Source organism: Salvia miltiorrhiza, chromosome 1 (assembly GCF_028751815.1).
Source record: "Salvia miltiorrhiza cultivar Shanhuang (shh) chromosome 1, IMPLAD_Smil_shh, whole genome shotgun sequence".
NCBI classification, from domain to species: domain Eukaryota; kingdom Viridiplantae; phylum Streptophyta; class Magnoliopsida; order Lamiales; family Lamiaceae; genus Salvia; species Salvia miltiorrhiza.
Genome location: NC_080387.1, coordinates 66,764,075 through 66,779,003, shown reverse-complemented (window position 1 = coordinate 66,779,003; position 14,929 = coordinate 66,764,075). Strand labels below are relative to the sequence as shown.

Here is a 14,929-nt window from a genome sequence, read left to right as displayed (position 1 = left end):
AAAAGTGAGATTGGTCAATATATTTCGTAAAACTTCCTCAATTTCTTTGACATCGTTTCCGATGACTTGCTGCTATAAACTAATGTTGATGCATACGCAAGATTCTTTCCGTCTAGATTTGTGATTATTGGAAAAAAGCATATGAAGGTAAAATTCATCTCTATAGCTTTTATACTTGTAGTATATTTTTGGGATAGAAGTAAAATAAAGGAGAGTCATCATTTTCATTAAAAAGGTGTTGGATCGCGTGATGGTAATTGAAGTTGGTTGATGGTGCATGACTGCATGTAATCTCATAACTATGTCATTAATTCCGTCCCTTTTTCCATTAGTCGTTTCGGGTTGGTTGCAGAAATTAAATATATACCCAGTCAAGAATGGTTGCCAGGCAGGTGATAAAGCAATTCACAATTTGTTGATTCTTTTCCTATTTTACATTTTTTTCATTCTGGTTGTTTTGTTCATAATTCGCAAGAAAGTATTGGCGGAGTCAGAAATTTAATTCGGGAGCTGAACTTGTATGGGGTTATTTTTATAAATTATAGTTTCAAAAACTAAATTGTGGGTGCTCACAATGTGGCTGCATAGATTTATTGTTACAAACTAGAATCAAATCATCACCAAAAAAAAATATGAACATTTCGTACATTTTATGTATTTTTTATTAAAAGACAAGCATAATAGCAATAATGACAAACAACATTTTCATAAATTATGTAATTTCAATATATTATATAAAAAATTGGACATTCCGTACATTTTAGGCATTTTTTTATTAGAAAAAATAGTAATAATAACGAACAATATTTTTATAGATTATATAAATTTAAATAACACAATTAACCTTGAATTAAATATATACGCGGGGATATAACAAGCAAGTCAATTTTTGTAAAATAAAATTCTTTTAGGCATAGATATATCTAACTATGTCATTGCAAGAAAGATTACATTCTCTCAATCATCGGTGAATCCTCCTATCACAAAAGCTTTAATACAAGTTTCGTAGTTATTTTTCCAATTTTATTTTGTCGAGAGACGAAACTTATTCAACAAAAGTGATTACTCAAAAAATAAGTATGTCAAGTTAAATGTAACAAAAAGAGTAGTTGTTATTAATATAGAGATGAGCATATTTCTCCAAAGTCGAACTAAACAAAGCTTGAAGTTTTAGTAATCGATTGGTTATGAATTTTTTTACTCTTTTTTTGGAGAAGTCATTGATTAATCTAATTTATGATATCATAATTGATATTTAATCAATTCAAATATTTTTTTTTGAATTTATAATTAATTCAAATGTTATATACATATATTTTATATTCTTCCCCCCAAAAAGAAAGAGTGACTGAGTCACAACTGTGAGACAGAAAACAATATTTTTATTAAATTAATCCCAATTTTCTAAAAATAAAATAATTTCAAAATATAATATTCCCTTTGTTTCAATAACAAAATCCTATTTTTTTAAGATGTCCCAATACAATTTTTTTTAATAATATATTCTCTATTTATATTTAATATTTAAATAATTTTCACTTATTTACTATACGGAGATACCTGTAATATAAAAAGTAGAATGAAGCTCGAAAACATAGCAGCCAACCAGAGGTCAGCATTTGTGGTAAAATAGTCGAAACACAGTAACCACATAGCTTTCTCTCACTACACCCACTAGGCCACTACCACAAAGAAATGGCGGCCACGAGAGTCATAGCGTCGGCTGGCAACGCCGTCTCCGGAGTTTTGCTATGCAGAGGCCAATTGAGGGCTACGCCTCAAAGCCTCAATCTCTGCTTCAAAAACGGCAGATTGCTGACGCAGAAAAGGCGCCTCTTCACGTGCAATGCCATACACAACCCCCTAGTTCAAGTCAAGGAAGAGGGCCAGCCCGAAACCTTCGATTACCGCGTCTTCTTCGTCGACAATTCCGGCAAAAAGGTATTTGAAACGCGGATATATCACGTAGTTTTATGTCGTTTTCACTCTTATATTTGAATTTGATTGGAAGATTTGCGTTCTTGCTGGGTTGGATTTTTAATTGGAGGACTGAGTTGTTGAGTCTGATATTTGTTTCCTCCTCTTTTTTGCGGTGAATGGTGCTTTTGCACTGGTTGTGTTTCGGCTTTAATGTTTTTATTTGATAAGTTTCTATCAACAGCTGCTAATATTCCTGTTGAATCGAAGGGAAGATATACGAAAGAGAGATATGAAGAGTTAAATTGCTGTCGTATAGTGAGAAATTGATATTTTAGGCGTTTGTAAATTCTTTAACCAGGTTAACATGCGTGGAAACAACATCGAATTAGTAAATTCTAGCAAAGTTGTGGAAATAATTTTGCGGTTTATTTGGAATTAATGGATGCTGGTTATGTAATAGCTGACATCATGTTTCTACCAAACTGTGAGTGCATACTGGTGAGCTGATGCTAAGCGTTGTGATTATTTGACACAGATTTCCCCCTGGCATGATATTCCACTGCAACTGGGTGATGGTGTATTCAATTTCATCGTGGAGATTCCAAAGGAATCGAGTGCGAAGATGGAAGTTGCTACAGATGAAGTGTATACTCCCATTAAGCAAGATACAAAAAAGGGAAAACTCCGATACTACCCGTAAGATTGCTGGAATTTCACTTTCCTACTCCTCCATGGCACTGAAACATAAATTTGCTGTTTCACTCTGGAAGAAAACAAACAGAAAAGCATGCCTGTCCTCTATTTTGGCTGGTCTATGTTTTTGGGATGTCTAATGGCCGACTATCATATACTAATATGTTTAAGCAATGGTTTCCAAAAGAGAAAAAAGAAGAAAAAAAGGAGAGATGGAGATGGAATTTTAGTTTCTTTATATGAATTGCTGAATGATATCTCTATACATGTCAAGCCCCTTATGGATATACTTCCGTGCTACTTATTAACCCTTTATCATCTTTTCTTGCTCGATTGACCTAGTTATGCTTTCCTTGCTTGCTTTACCACATGTTAGTTTTCTTATTCTGAATTCCGTCTTCTGTTCTGCAGATACAACATTAACTGGAACTATGGATTGCTTCCTCAAACATGGGAAGACCCTTCACTTGCAAATACTGATGTTGAGGGGGCATTTGGAGATAATGATCCAGGTGCAATATCATGCTTATCTTATGCTGTTAAGTAAACTTCCCTATTGAAACTTATATAGGAAATAAAGCAAGAAGCAAGTTTGATCTAATTTTTATCACCTTTTCTTATAGTTGATGTTGTTGAGATTGGGGAAAGCCAAGGAAAAATTGGGCAAGTCTTGAAAGTGAAGCCCTTGGCTGCTTTGGCAATGATAGATGAGGGAGAGCTTGACTGGAAAATAGTTGCCATTTCATTGGATGATCCAAGGGCTTCCCTTGTTAACGATGTTGATGATGTAGAGAAGCATTTCCCGGTAAGTAATACCACATCCATATGAAAGCTTCCAGTATGATATAAGGGTGCAAGCTTTTCTACCTTTCTTAAAACTCTACTTCATCATTCCTCTGTTCTGTCACATACTGAACTGCCTTGTGTTTCAAAAGGGTGCTTAAAAAGTTAATCTATCTGGATTTTATTTGAACTGCCTCGGACAGCTTGAACAATATCAAGTCCTAATTTTCTTTGCTTGGCTTCTATGGGGAGTTTAATGGATCAATCTACACAATAATACTTCTCATAAGTTGGTTAATTGTGAAATTTATCCGTAAAAAGCTTGCAACATATAAAGTGCCAAACTCAATTACTGCAACGCTTTTTGCAGGGAACTCTGACTGCAATCAGAGACTGGTTCCGAGACTACAAGATACCTGATGGAAAACCTGCCAACAGATTCGGCCTTGGCAACAAGCCAGCAAATAAGGTATCATTTCGACTATTATATTATCCGAAAAATGTCTCCTCTATCGATCCTATCCTGTCCTCTGTTGTAAGTTTGTAACCATGATTGATCTGGGAATTTTTTGTGAGTGCAGGATTATGCACTTAAAGTTATTACTGAGACAAACGAGTCGTGGGCTAAACTTGTGAAAAGATCCATTCCTTCTGGTGAACTATCTCTTGTCTAAATGAGGCTCTAACCGTAGAGCGTTTGTGCTGCCAGTTTTCAGCATCCCTGGTAAAGCGATGAAACTCTTTTGCTGGCAATTTGCCGTTATTTATTTTTCTGATATTGGAAGATAAAAAATGATTTCAGCAATGAAACTGTTGCTTGTGTATTCATCTCGGACAAGTTTTCGTGAATGAAGAGTCTTTTTCCATATCCACAATCTCCTTATTCGCTTGTGTGTTGTGTGTATAACAAAAGAATAATATGGAAATACATGATCTTTTTAGTGAAGAGGTAGGAGAAAACCGAACATATACATGCACAAAAAGTAGTAATAAAACACAGAAATTTACACATGGGATGTGCATAGGCATTTCTAGTTGAGTTATGCATTGTTGTTGCCCTGTGTTGTGGTGGGTGGAGAAGAAGGGAGATCGAGCATGGACACTTTAGAGGTGGGGTGTTGTTGGAAAAGAGAGATGAAGCTTGCTAATGATGAAGCAAGCGTTGACTTTGTTGAGGGAGATGCCTGTGGCTGTGTGGCTACTCGGCTTAACATGAGCATGGCTGCCGTTGGTGCCATTGAAGTGATTATCTGCAATACGAGAGATAGAGAGAGAGAGAGATGATTGGTGGTTGAATTATTTGTGCAACGGTAAGAGTTGGGTGGTGGATTATATAGAGAAGCAGTGGGCTGTGGGCGCAGTTTTTTCAAGACCATTTTTGTTGGCTGGTGGTTTGCACTGTTTATAAGAATCCATACCAGAAACAGCTGCCGGTTTGCTCCATATGGTAGCACACCAACTTATCATCTTTTATTGTACTAATATTATATTGTATGCACATGCTCATTATATTTCAGTCTTTTTATAAGTCTACATGTATATGTATAAAGAGAAAGGATTCAGTGAAAATCACCAAATACAGTGAGAATGGGAATGAATTTGAAACGTCAAATATTCAAATCTTATTAATTTATCATGTAAAAGGAAAATAATGAATAAGTCAGTATAAATCTACGAATTCAAACATGGGTTTAAATCCTAGAAGGGCAAAAATTTCACTTGACTACATTATTCATGTATTACAAACAATTTATTTGTAAATTTATATTAACTTATTCGTTATCCTCATTTTCCACAAAAATAATCATTTTCACTGTATAACTTAAAAATATTATATACTTTTTTCACCCCCAAATAACTTCTTAGAAGGGAGAGGCACAGGTTTTAGACAAAGTTGTTGAATGTATTGAAAGTGGGGAAAAAATGTTATAATTAGTATTGAAAGCGGTGAAAATGTGAAATGTAAGAATAAATTAAGTATTATTAGTGGTGGGATAGTGTCCCAAAATGAATAGAAAGTTGGAACGGATGGAGCATATGTTTTGTTAAACAAATTTACATATATTACCCGTGAGTATGAGATTTATTATTATTATTATTATTATTATTATTATTATTATTATTATTATTATTATTACTCCCTCCGTCCACGAATTAAAGCCCCGTTTGAGGGTGGGCACAGAGACTAAGAAAGCTAAAAAATGTGTTGTAGATGAAATATAAGGGTAGTTGACTAAAGTGATAAAGTAGTTGACTAAAGTGTTAAAGGTGTTGTGTGGTGGGTCCACTAGTGATAAAGTGTAATAAATATAGAATATAAAAATGATAAAGTTGTTGTAAGGTGGGTCCATTAGTGGCAAAGGGTAGTAAATATAGGAAAAGAAGAAGAGTAAAAAGGTACATAAAGCACAATAGGGCTTTAATTGGTGGACAAAAATTTAAGTGCAAGTAGGGCTTTAATTCGTGGACGGAGGGAGTATTATTTAATGAGTTTGGGAATTTTACAATATTGAAACTCAAAAGAGAACGCTTTCCTGCCTTGAGATGGTATGGATTAACATTTATTTATTTATTTGGTAGTTTTCTTATCCTGATGGAAAAATTGGATACAAAGGTGCTTAGTAAAATCATACTAGTATTTAAGTATAGTTTTCCATTTGGATTGATTGAATATACATTATATATTTGTTGGGCTGATAAATTTAGTATACTTGTTGTAATTTGATTTGACATGAATGAACAATTGATACAAAATGAAATGAAATGCTACTTAAAACACTGAAAAATACTCCCTCCGTCCCACTTCAATAGGCTCACTTCTTTTGAGCACGAAGATTAAAAAAACTTACTTTTTAGTAGGAAAATAGTAGTAAAATGGTGTGGTCCACATCAATTAAGTACAACTTTTTTACTCAAAAAGAAAAATGAGCCTATTGGAGTGGGACGGAAGGAGTAATAGGTTTGGAATTGGGTGTGTTGGACGCATAGCTGCGTGTGTCCTGCATGTGGGGGAATGTGGCATATGCATTATGGCATGTGTCGTCCAACCTACAAATCATGCATCATTACAAAACAACATGAATTCAAATCAAATGATAGCAGAGTCTAGGATTTCATCCATACAAAGTCTCGAAATATTTAGTTTCTTCGAATACTAACCTATGGTGCAACATCGAAATTATTATTGAAGATCGTATATTGTCTTACAAAGAAAGAGTCTAGCTCTTGCCTTGATTCTAACGTATTCCCCCATTTGTTTCCTCACCATTTCTCAACTCTCTTTAGCTTTTGTTGATCTTTTTGTTCGAAAAAATTGCCAAGTAATTTTTGCATATTACTGTAACATCAGTTTCAACACACCCTATTAACAATGAGTAATGCAATTCCCTTTAGCTGTCTCTTGTGATGAAACAAATTAAAGTATGGCACCACCACAGCTTCAAATTGAAAATTAGTCCCACTACTATTACAAGGTAAACTAATGCCATTAAAATATGGACATTTCTCAGGAAATATCAGTACTGGTTATTTACATGATAAAGAAAGGAAGAATTTACACAAACTAGGTGAAAATTCCAACAATGTCTCCTACTCGCTTGTATGCCAAAAAAAAGGCTAGCAAAGTTGAACTTTTAGCTGAGGGAGCGATGCTGCGATGCCAAATCTAAGCTGCTTCCGTCTTCTCCGCAAGCAATGGAGTGGAATTCGACTTATCCACCACCGGAGCTGGTTGCTCAACGTCTTCGTTATATCTATCCACAGCCGGTATGAAAATTCCTGCATAACAAGTATGCGTATGAAAGATAATTCGCATTCTAAGGGAGTGCCAACTTTGGGTGATAACATAGACCGATAAAAACAATATAGGCTATATCTACCTCATATCTTGATGGATTGAACGATTTTGAGCTTGTTAGATCATGTTAATTTTTAAATACTAAATGATACTGTATGTATTATCCATCTAATCCATCAACCAAAGTAAACGTCTCTTAAGATATCAAATCTACAAACTAATGATGCACACAAGTTACAGATGAACTTGCCTATAATCCAAATTCCAGCAGCCACGAATAGAATAGACGTTAAAGTAAGGGCAGTAGCCCTCCAATTGTTAATCCGATCCTGCAGAAAGTAACCACTTATCATGAGAACGCTACTACAAACGGGACATACAAATCCTGTTTGTATCAAAATCAGCATTCAATAAATTGTTTTATGCCGTGGGATAAAAACTACATCACAATTCTAAGTTCTGATCCCACCAGTGGTGGGATGCTTCGAAGTATGCGCAAATGAAGCAAACAGCCTAATCAGGCAATACATTTTGTACGTCCATATTGGGATTCTTCTATCTTTTTCCCTAAACATCTAAATACACCTCAAGCATTGTTCAAATATACGAGGTTACCTTGAATATGATTTCTTTTTTTTAAATTGCTCCTACAGAAAATCTTACCAAGATACTGTTTCAGAGGTGACATATTGACTGAGTATGTGGTTCCAAAAGGAAAGAGAAGCCCACAATCCAGTGCAGGAGAAAATATATAATGAAATATACGACGAAATAAGAACAGAAACCTGGAGAAGCCCGACGAGGGGAGAGGATGGCACATCACCAAATATGTGAATTGATACAGTAGATATTGCCATTGATAGTGGTCGAAGACTAGGCTTGACACAATGTAGACAAACAAAATTTACAGGGGCCTGCAAAGGTCATCGATGAAATCATAATGCACATTTGAATTTAGATAATTTAGTTCAAATCAAGACGCATGGACAAAAAATGCAACCAAGTTACAAAACTAAATATGCAAAGATGGCTGGGAAGAACAGTACCTGGGTAGCAAATACGAGCAGCTCTCCAATTGCAAAAAGTGCCAGAAAGACATACAGGCTATGAAAACAAAAGGCAGCAAAGCAGAATACTGCTCCGAGGAGTGTAGCAACTGACAGAAGCTGCAAACAAAATAGCAAGAATAAAGAAAGCGAATAATTGGGATCGACAACAATAGTATTAGTAGCGACTCCATTTCACTTTAGGACGATCCACGAATCACTATATTACTCGTAAATCGTAATTTACCAAATATTAAACTTTCTCCCTCCTGTCCTATTTGTAATGCAGAATTAGGGAGAAGGAGGTATTCTGCTTAAGAAGTCCGCAGTTTCACGTGTGATCAACAATTACAACATGCTTTATCAAAACCCGAAGTGAGAAAAGATGCAACCTGACTTTGAATCTGGATTACATTGAAATGATTTGTATAAAAGAATGCGGAGTCACCTTAAAAGCATTGGGCAATGTGGAATTCATACGATCAAGAACAAGACCACCTGCTATTGAACCGAATATTCCACAGACCACTGTAACTCCACCAAACATATAATCTGCATTGCTCTGGACAAAACAAGTATTGATGTTTAACCCCATAAATGGAATTAATCATCAAGCAGAGACATCATAATATGACACATATTTCTCCACATAAAAGCATTCTGATGCATAGCCAATTTATCATTCCATTATAGGTGCGCAAAGAGCTTACCATGTGGTATATATTATAGCCTGCCTTAGGTCCCCAGTAAGAATAGGCACCTATCACAAAATTATATGCAATATACCCTGCAATCACCATAGGGAAAAAAAGAATTACAAGGACGAATAGTAGTAGCAAAGAAACGCTTTTCCTTCACAGGCTAAGCAACTGATAGTGGGTTTGCAAGCATTTCTTTTATCTTTTTTTGGTCAGAGTAATGAGAAAATACCCACTGGCATCAAACAGATAATATAGTATATATCGTTGCTCCAGATAATCACGAATTTCATTGTTTGTTGCTTCAGCAGAAAGAAGATTTACCAAGAACATTAACCACGTACACCCTGTTAAGCAAAAGAAGTTGCATATCTTTCCCAAATGTTGTTAAAGCTCCAAACCTGAAATATATTCAAGAAGAGAAAATAAACATATGAGTTCAACATCAGATAATTATCTACATGGAAACGTTAGTTTAGAAAGATTTTTCCTCTAGCTGAAAACTAGACTTCTAGTTCAGAATGTTCTTCACCTCAAAGACTTTAAATTTTCATCTGCAACCTCTCCCCTTGTAGAAAGGTCAGAACCTGCAAAGACAGTTGAAAATGGTAATCCAATTAAGAAAAATAGAAAATCACATATAGTTCTTCTAGAAAAAGCTCCGAAGGAGACTAAGAAAACTAAAGACCAAAGAGATGGAAAACAAGAGCACCAACTAATCTATAGCAGGCCCATGCACATTTGTAAAAAAAGGAAGAACGGAACCAGGATATGTACAATATATGCCTATCAATATTTCACTAATGATGTCCATCCAATAGTATTAAAAGTCCATTCATTAAAGTATAAGCAGCAAATATTTAATTACTCAAGATTTAGGACACTAGTTTGATATTCTCACTTAGCAGAAAGGATTGATAAAGTAAGTGTGTTTCTACAGTTTTAGATTAGTATCATAGTATCCAGCACCTTGATCTTCTGATCCATCATCCACTGCTGTCAATGCTTTTCTAGTTCCAGTGGGAGCGAAACCTGGATGAAATAGGGTTCAGCAATCGGCTAATAGACATAGATCGAGCAAAGTGTATGACTGCATTCACTGACCTTTCAACTGCAAAGGTTTCATCACAAAGCCTAAAATAGCAAAAGGAAGCATTAACAGTGCCTCCACCCAGAATGCCCATCGCCAACCAAAGCCACTAATCTGTAATCAAGCACAAAACATTTGTGAGCTGGATGATTAAATTAACACGGAAAGATTATTAATTTGATATCTGGATGACATGGGAGACAGAGTACAAGAATCAACTCCAATGAGATATGTAATAGCACTCAATGCTTGATCAAGCAGGGACTAATCAATAGAAAATAGCAGATATATAATAAGCTATCAAGTATGAACGTACCAATCCACCATAAATGTACCCCACGGCAATACCAGTTGGTATACACATGTAAAATGCTCCCAGCCATGCTGTTCTCTAGGAAGAGAATGTCATAACGAAAAGGCTTAGTAGAAACGGCAAAAATAAAGGCTTAGTAGAAAATGATGGATTAGATTTATCAGGGAAGGATTGACTGTTGCCACTTGAAACCCAAGATCATGGATTAAACAACATCAGGATTAATAATTAGTATAACCAAAATATCTACAAAAAAGACACTGAAGGTACCAGTATTAGTATGTTGGACAGAAGAAACAAATATTGCAACTCCTTATATTTGTCTTTTCAAATGGCTAAATGGATAAAAGTCCGGCATTAGAATTCATAACTAGGCCCACCTATTCGTAGTGCTTCAAGATGTCAATTGCAGTAATATGCAGGCCTTGGGTGAATTATATCAAATTCTAGCAATGAAATTCATAACTAGAATAACCTATTCACAGTGCTTCAATCAATGATGAATTATTATTGTGCATGCCTTGAGTGAATTATATAATGAAGTTCTATATACAGCATATTTTGAAGGAACTTTAACCACCTTAATGTTTTTATAGAATATATATGCTGAGAAGTGTTGAACATAATCAGTAATAATCTGAGGTCTTATGCATGAATGTTTAGGACAGACATCAAACCTGTGCAACTGGGGCATTGTCATCTATGAAAGGAGCAGCAAGACTTATGAAAGAAGCCTCGCCAACACCCACTAGCCTACAGAAAACGAACTCCAGACACAAATTAAGTTACAGCATAAAACTAAGGAAACAAATGCCCCATAAATTCTGTGTAATGAGCAAGATCTTTTACTTACATGCGAGCAATCGCAATGGACCAAAAATTAAATGAAAATCCACAAAAAGTAACTGCAACAGTCCACACAGTCAAGCCAACTCCAATGAGCCTAAAAGGATTGACACTGCAGGTTCAAGTAAACACAAGAACAAGAAGACAAAATTAGAGGTATTAGATTCTTAGTTCTAAGGATGCATAAAATGATGAACAATCTTCAGGAGCGCATTATCTTCTCTTCACATTCCAAACCTTTAATTTTGACACTGAAGGCGTGGAAAAGGATATTAAATATTACTAACTACTAAGGGAGAACACAGCACTTTATGACCCCACTTCTATCGGGAAGTTCCCCAGCTAGATGCCAATCATAGATTAAAACTAAACTATGCCTGAGAGATGTTTCCAATGAATTCCAAAGCATAAGTGTTAGTACATGTTACAAAAGCCACGGAAAAGCATGGCCATTATAATTTAATGCTCAGTCGCTGATGACAAATTTTACTTATCATGGCTTCATAGGGTCTCTACGAAAAAGCAGCCATAAATGTGAAGATTTATTACCTCTTGGCTGAAGATGCAAATATCGGAGATGCGACAAGGAGTCCAACCATGAAAGCAGATGATATAACCCCATCCTCGAAGTTAGTCATGTCAAATTCACCCCTGCATAAAAGTACGGAGAGAAATGATACTTTTTGGAACATTAGCATTATGTTGATCATGATTCATGCTATTAAGTTGGCACTCCTATGTTGCCTAAAACAAACGTTGGCATTTGTATGACTAGTCACTATATCATGGGAAGACGTACAGAGGTAAGCAAAAATCAAACAAGAGGAAGACAAATGTAAGGAAATTGCCAACGAAAATACGTTTCACTTTCAAAAGATTCTAAATAAAATGCCCAGAGTGGTATTCGTGAACCAACAGGGCTCCCGCAAAACCAGTTAGGGGAACATATTCACTTACCACAACCAGTCAGATTTGTCATTTTGGATCATAATTAGCATAACAATATCCAATAGCGAAGAAATCAGTAAGAAGAGAAGAACCACCACCATTACAGATTAAAATTATGTGAAAATGCTAAATGGTAGTCAATGGAGAGAGAATAATACTTCAGTGTCGCATCATGGTAGTATACCAAATGTAGTTGTAGACTTACTGAATTCCACTACCAGGTGTGCATACACCACTTTCTGAGCAAGTTCTGGCGCTCCCATTTACACCATTACTTGCTATAGCTCCACGATCTATGTAATTTATCAAGTTGATCACACAGAAAATAGCAAGCAGCCTGCCAAATACAGCAAACAGTTACTGGAAACGGCGAAACAAATGTCAAACATCTCGAGTGGACAAGGTAAAGAGAGAGACAACTTAGAAACTGCAAATCATTCTGCAGTCAATCCTGAACTATGTCAATAAGAACATGTACACAAAGTCTCATACTAAAGAAATCACTTTTCTCCCTAACTTACCCAGAATTATTTACAGAACCCATCAAACATAACATATTGCTGGTACATTACTCTCTAGAAACCCCCATCCTATTCCTTGGAAACCAAACCCAAAAAGATTTAAAAAAATTCAATCCCTCCAGCATATATTCTCCAATTAACCAAGAAAATCAATCATATCATAATAGCTATGTTGAACTATAACCATGGAAAATCAACATAAACATTATAGGCATAAAAAAAGTTGACCTTTTCGGAGTAAACCAAGAAGGGTTAGGTGCCAAAGAGGTGGAAGCTCTAGCCATATCTTTTCCCGTCTCTTTCTCCGTCTCCAAAGTCACAGCTGCAGATAGAGGCCCTGGGGCGTGGCTTGGATCCGGGTTTGGATTTGGCCCCGGATTTGAATTTGGATTGGGATTTGAATTTGGGTCCTGTGTTTTTTCTTCTTCCCCCATGAATAGAGAAATATCTTGGAGTATAAATATAGTACTATAATTGATTGGTTTGACTGCAGCAGACAACCAATGCTACCGTCCGTGTGGGGTGGTGTGGATGCCGTCTTCTTCCCTTATTATGTTTTGCTTTTATATATTTATATTTAAAAAAAATCACCTTTTTGCAGTTTGTATTCTTTTGATTGAAATTTATATACTCCTAGAAATTATTTTGAACTCAGTTCAACTGAGGAAGAAGGAGACGATTGTTGGTTGTTGAGATTTTTTTGCTCTATGAAATTGGATCTTGAGTATTTTTCGTTGGATTTGTTTCATTAGATATTTGTACTTACCATTTCAATCATTATTATATCCATTTGTCCTCTCCCTTTTATCTGTATGTAATATTTATTTTGACACGATGCATTTTTCCAAATCTATTTCAAATCTATTCTAAAAAAAAAAACATCTATTTCAAATCCATAATCATAGCAATAGCAATACAATAGTGTGGTAAATTTATATTGTGTTAATCGGTTTAGTAATATAGTACAAATTTTGGCTCGATTTTATTTTGCACATGATTTTCAAATATTGTTCTTAAATATATAGATTTTACATTATTTGTAACTTTTACCTAATTTCACTTTTCGAAAAAAATTGAAAATAGTGGAGTAATTGCATGATTTGAAAAATGTAAAATGACGTTATTGGTTGGTTGCATGAAATAAAATTACGTTGTTTTGTAGGCGGGGCGTTGTATCGACACTATCAATTTTGGCTATTAAGTCAAGTTCAATTTCGTCAGAAAGTGAAATAAGAAAAAGATATATATAGATAATGGAAAGTTTGTGTATTTAAGAACAAAATTTAAAAATCATGTATGAAATTCTTGTCAAAAAAATCATGTATAAAATTCGTATATTAAATCAATTAATTTAATAATTTATATTTATAAATTTAATTAATGGGTTCAAATAATTAATCAAATTTTAGGATGAGTACGTGTGTGTGTGTGTGAGTGTGTGGGGGGAGAGAGTTGTTAAAAGGTGTAATTGAGTAAACATAGTAGAATGAGTTATTATTGAAGTTCATTTAGATATTACGAATCTAAATATTATATTAAACTCGAACTCGTGTTTATTTGAAATTCAAATTATTAAACTTATGAAATATCAAACAGAATGCATTATGTGTGCCATAAACATCTACATGTATATCGTAATTTAAAAATAAGTTGTAGTTAAAATTTATCCTTCATTATTACTCCCTCCATCCCATGAAGCATGACCAAGTTCTTTTCGACACGGGTTTTAAAAAAATGATATTTTGTGTGTTAAGTGTGGTAGGTGTAAAAGTGAAAATAAGAATAATTGATAATTTTTTGTCATATAAAAAAACTGGTCAAGCTTCATGGAACAAACGAAAAAATAAACTTAATCATGCTTAGTGGGACGGAGGGAGTATATGATGACTTATTTTTGTTCGATTTATTGTAAAGTACAAATGGTCGATTTCCTGAATAAATAAAAATTCAAATAGTCAAGGGATGGTTTGAGAGAATAATCAAGTGATCTGATCATGAACAACCGGTTTTCTAGTATCGGATATTCGGCAGCTTGAGAGGTATGAGTTTTATACTTTTATACATAATTTCTTTTATACTAATAATAACTCACTGGTTTTATGGGTTTATATCTTTTTCAACAGCTTGCATTGCTATTTATTAATTCCGGTTAATCTATTTATTTATTATATGAAAACACAGTTTGTGACAAAATTGTAATTAAAGAATCAATCAAATAATATTTATAAAACTCAACAAATTTCATATATTTTCTCTCTCCTCTCTCCTCTTTTTC

The 14,929-nt window shown here is 34.7% G+C and overlaps 2 protein-coding genes across 2 annotated transcripts; one reads left to right on the top strand and one right to left on the bottom strand.

The window, feature by feature from the left end:
- The first annotated feature begins 1,576 nt into the window (after positions 1 to 1,576).
- On the top strand, positions 1,577 to 4,264 carry LOC131005202 (soluble inorganic pyrophosphatase 6, chloroplastic). The gene is made up of 6 exons (XM_057932037.1): positions 1,577 to 1,941; positions 2,456 to 2,616; positions 3,025 to 3,125; positions 3,237 to 3,418; positions 3,767 to 3,865; positions 3,978 to 4,264. Exons 1-6 carry the CDS (start codon positions 1,696 to 1,698, stop codon positions 4,068 to 4,070), a joined length of 882 nt encoding a protein of 293 aa, XP_057788020.1. The 5' UTR covers positions 1,577 to 1,695; the 3' UTR covers positions 4,071 to 4,264.
- A 2,567-nt stretch (positions 4,265 to 6,831) lies between these two features.
- Positions 6,832 to 13,371, bottom strand: LOC131005201 (probable sphingolipid transporter spinster homolog 2). Its single transcript, XM_057932036.1, has 16 exons — positions 12,883 to 13,371; positions 12,339 to 12,470; positions 11,735 to 11,836; positions 11,193 to 11,297; positions 11,017 to 11,092; positions 10,343 to 10,417; positions 10,041 to 10,140; positions 9,906 to 9,968; positions 9,469 to 9,523; positions 9,261 to 9,337; positions 8,949 to 9,025; positions 8,687 to 8,800; positions 8,239 to 8,358; positions 7,978 to 8,106; positions 7,443 to 7,521; positions 6,832 to 7,173 (listed from the first exon to the last, which is right to left on the bottom strand). Exons 1-16 carry the CDS (start codon positions 13,086 to 13,088, stop codon positions 7,061 to 7,063), a joined length of 1,623 nt encoding a protein of 540 aa, XP_057788019.1. The 5' UTR covers positions 13,089 to 13,371; the 3' UTR covers positions 6,832 to 7,060.
- Between the last annotated feature and the right edge of the window lie 1,558 nt (positions 13,372 to 14,929).

Excerpts from the sequence above, each read along its gene's own strand:
- LOC131005202 (XM_057932037.1), top strand. The coding sequence starts at position 1,696 with ATGGCGGCCACGAGAGTCATAGCGTCGGCTGGCAACGCCGTCTCCGGA. Across the intron at positions 3,126-3,236 it reads ATTTGGAGATAATGATCCAG|TTGATGTTGTTGAGATTGGG; the intron begins GTGCAATATCAT and ends CTTTTCTTATAG. Across the intron at positions 3,866-3,977 it reads GCAACAAGCCAGCAAATAAG|GATTATGCACTTAAAGTTAT; the intron begins GTATCATTTCGA and ends TTGTGAGTGCAG.
- LOC131005201 (XM_057932036.1), bottom strand. The coding sequence starts at position 13,088 with ATGGGGGAAGAAGAAAAAACACAGGACCCAAATTCAAATCCCAATCCA. Across the intron at positions 9,524-9,905 it reads TGATGGATCAGAAGATCAAG|GTTCTGACCTTTCTACAAGG; the intron begins GTGCTGGATACT and ends CTGTCTTTGCAG. Across the intron at positions 8,359-8,686 it reads CATTGCCCAATGCTTTTAAG|CTTCTGTCAGTTGCTACACT; the intron begins GTGACTCCGCAT and ends TTTTGTTTGCAG.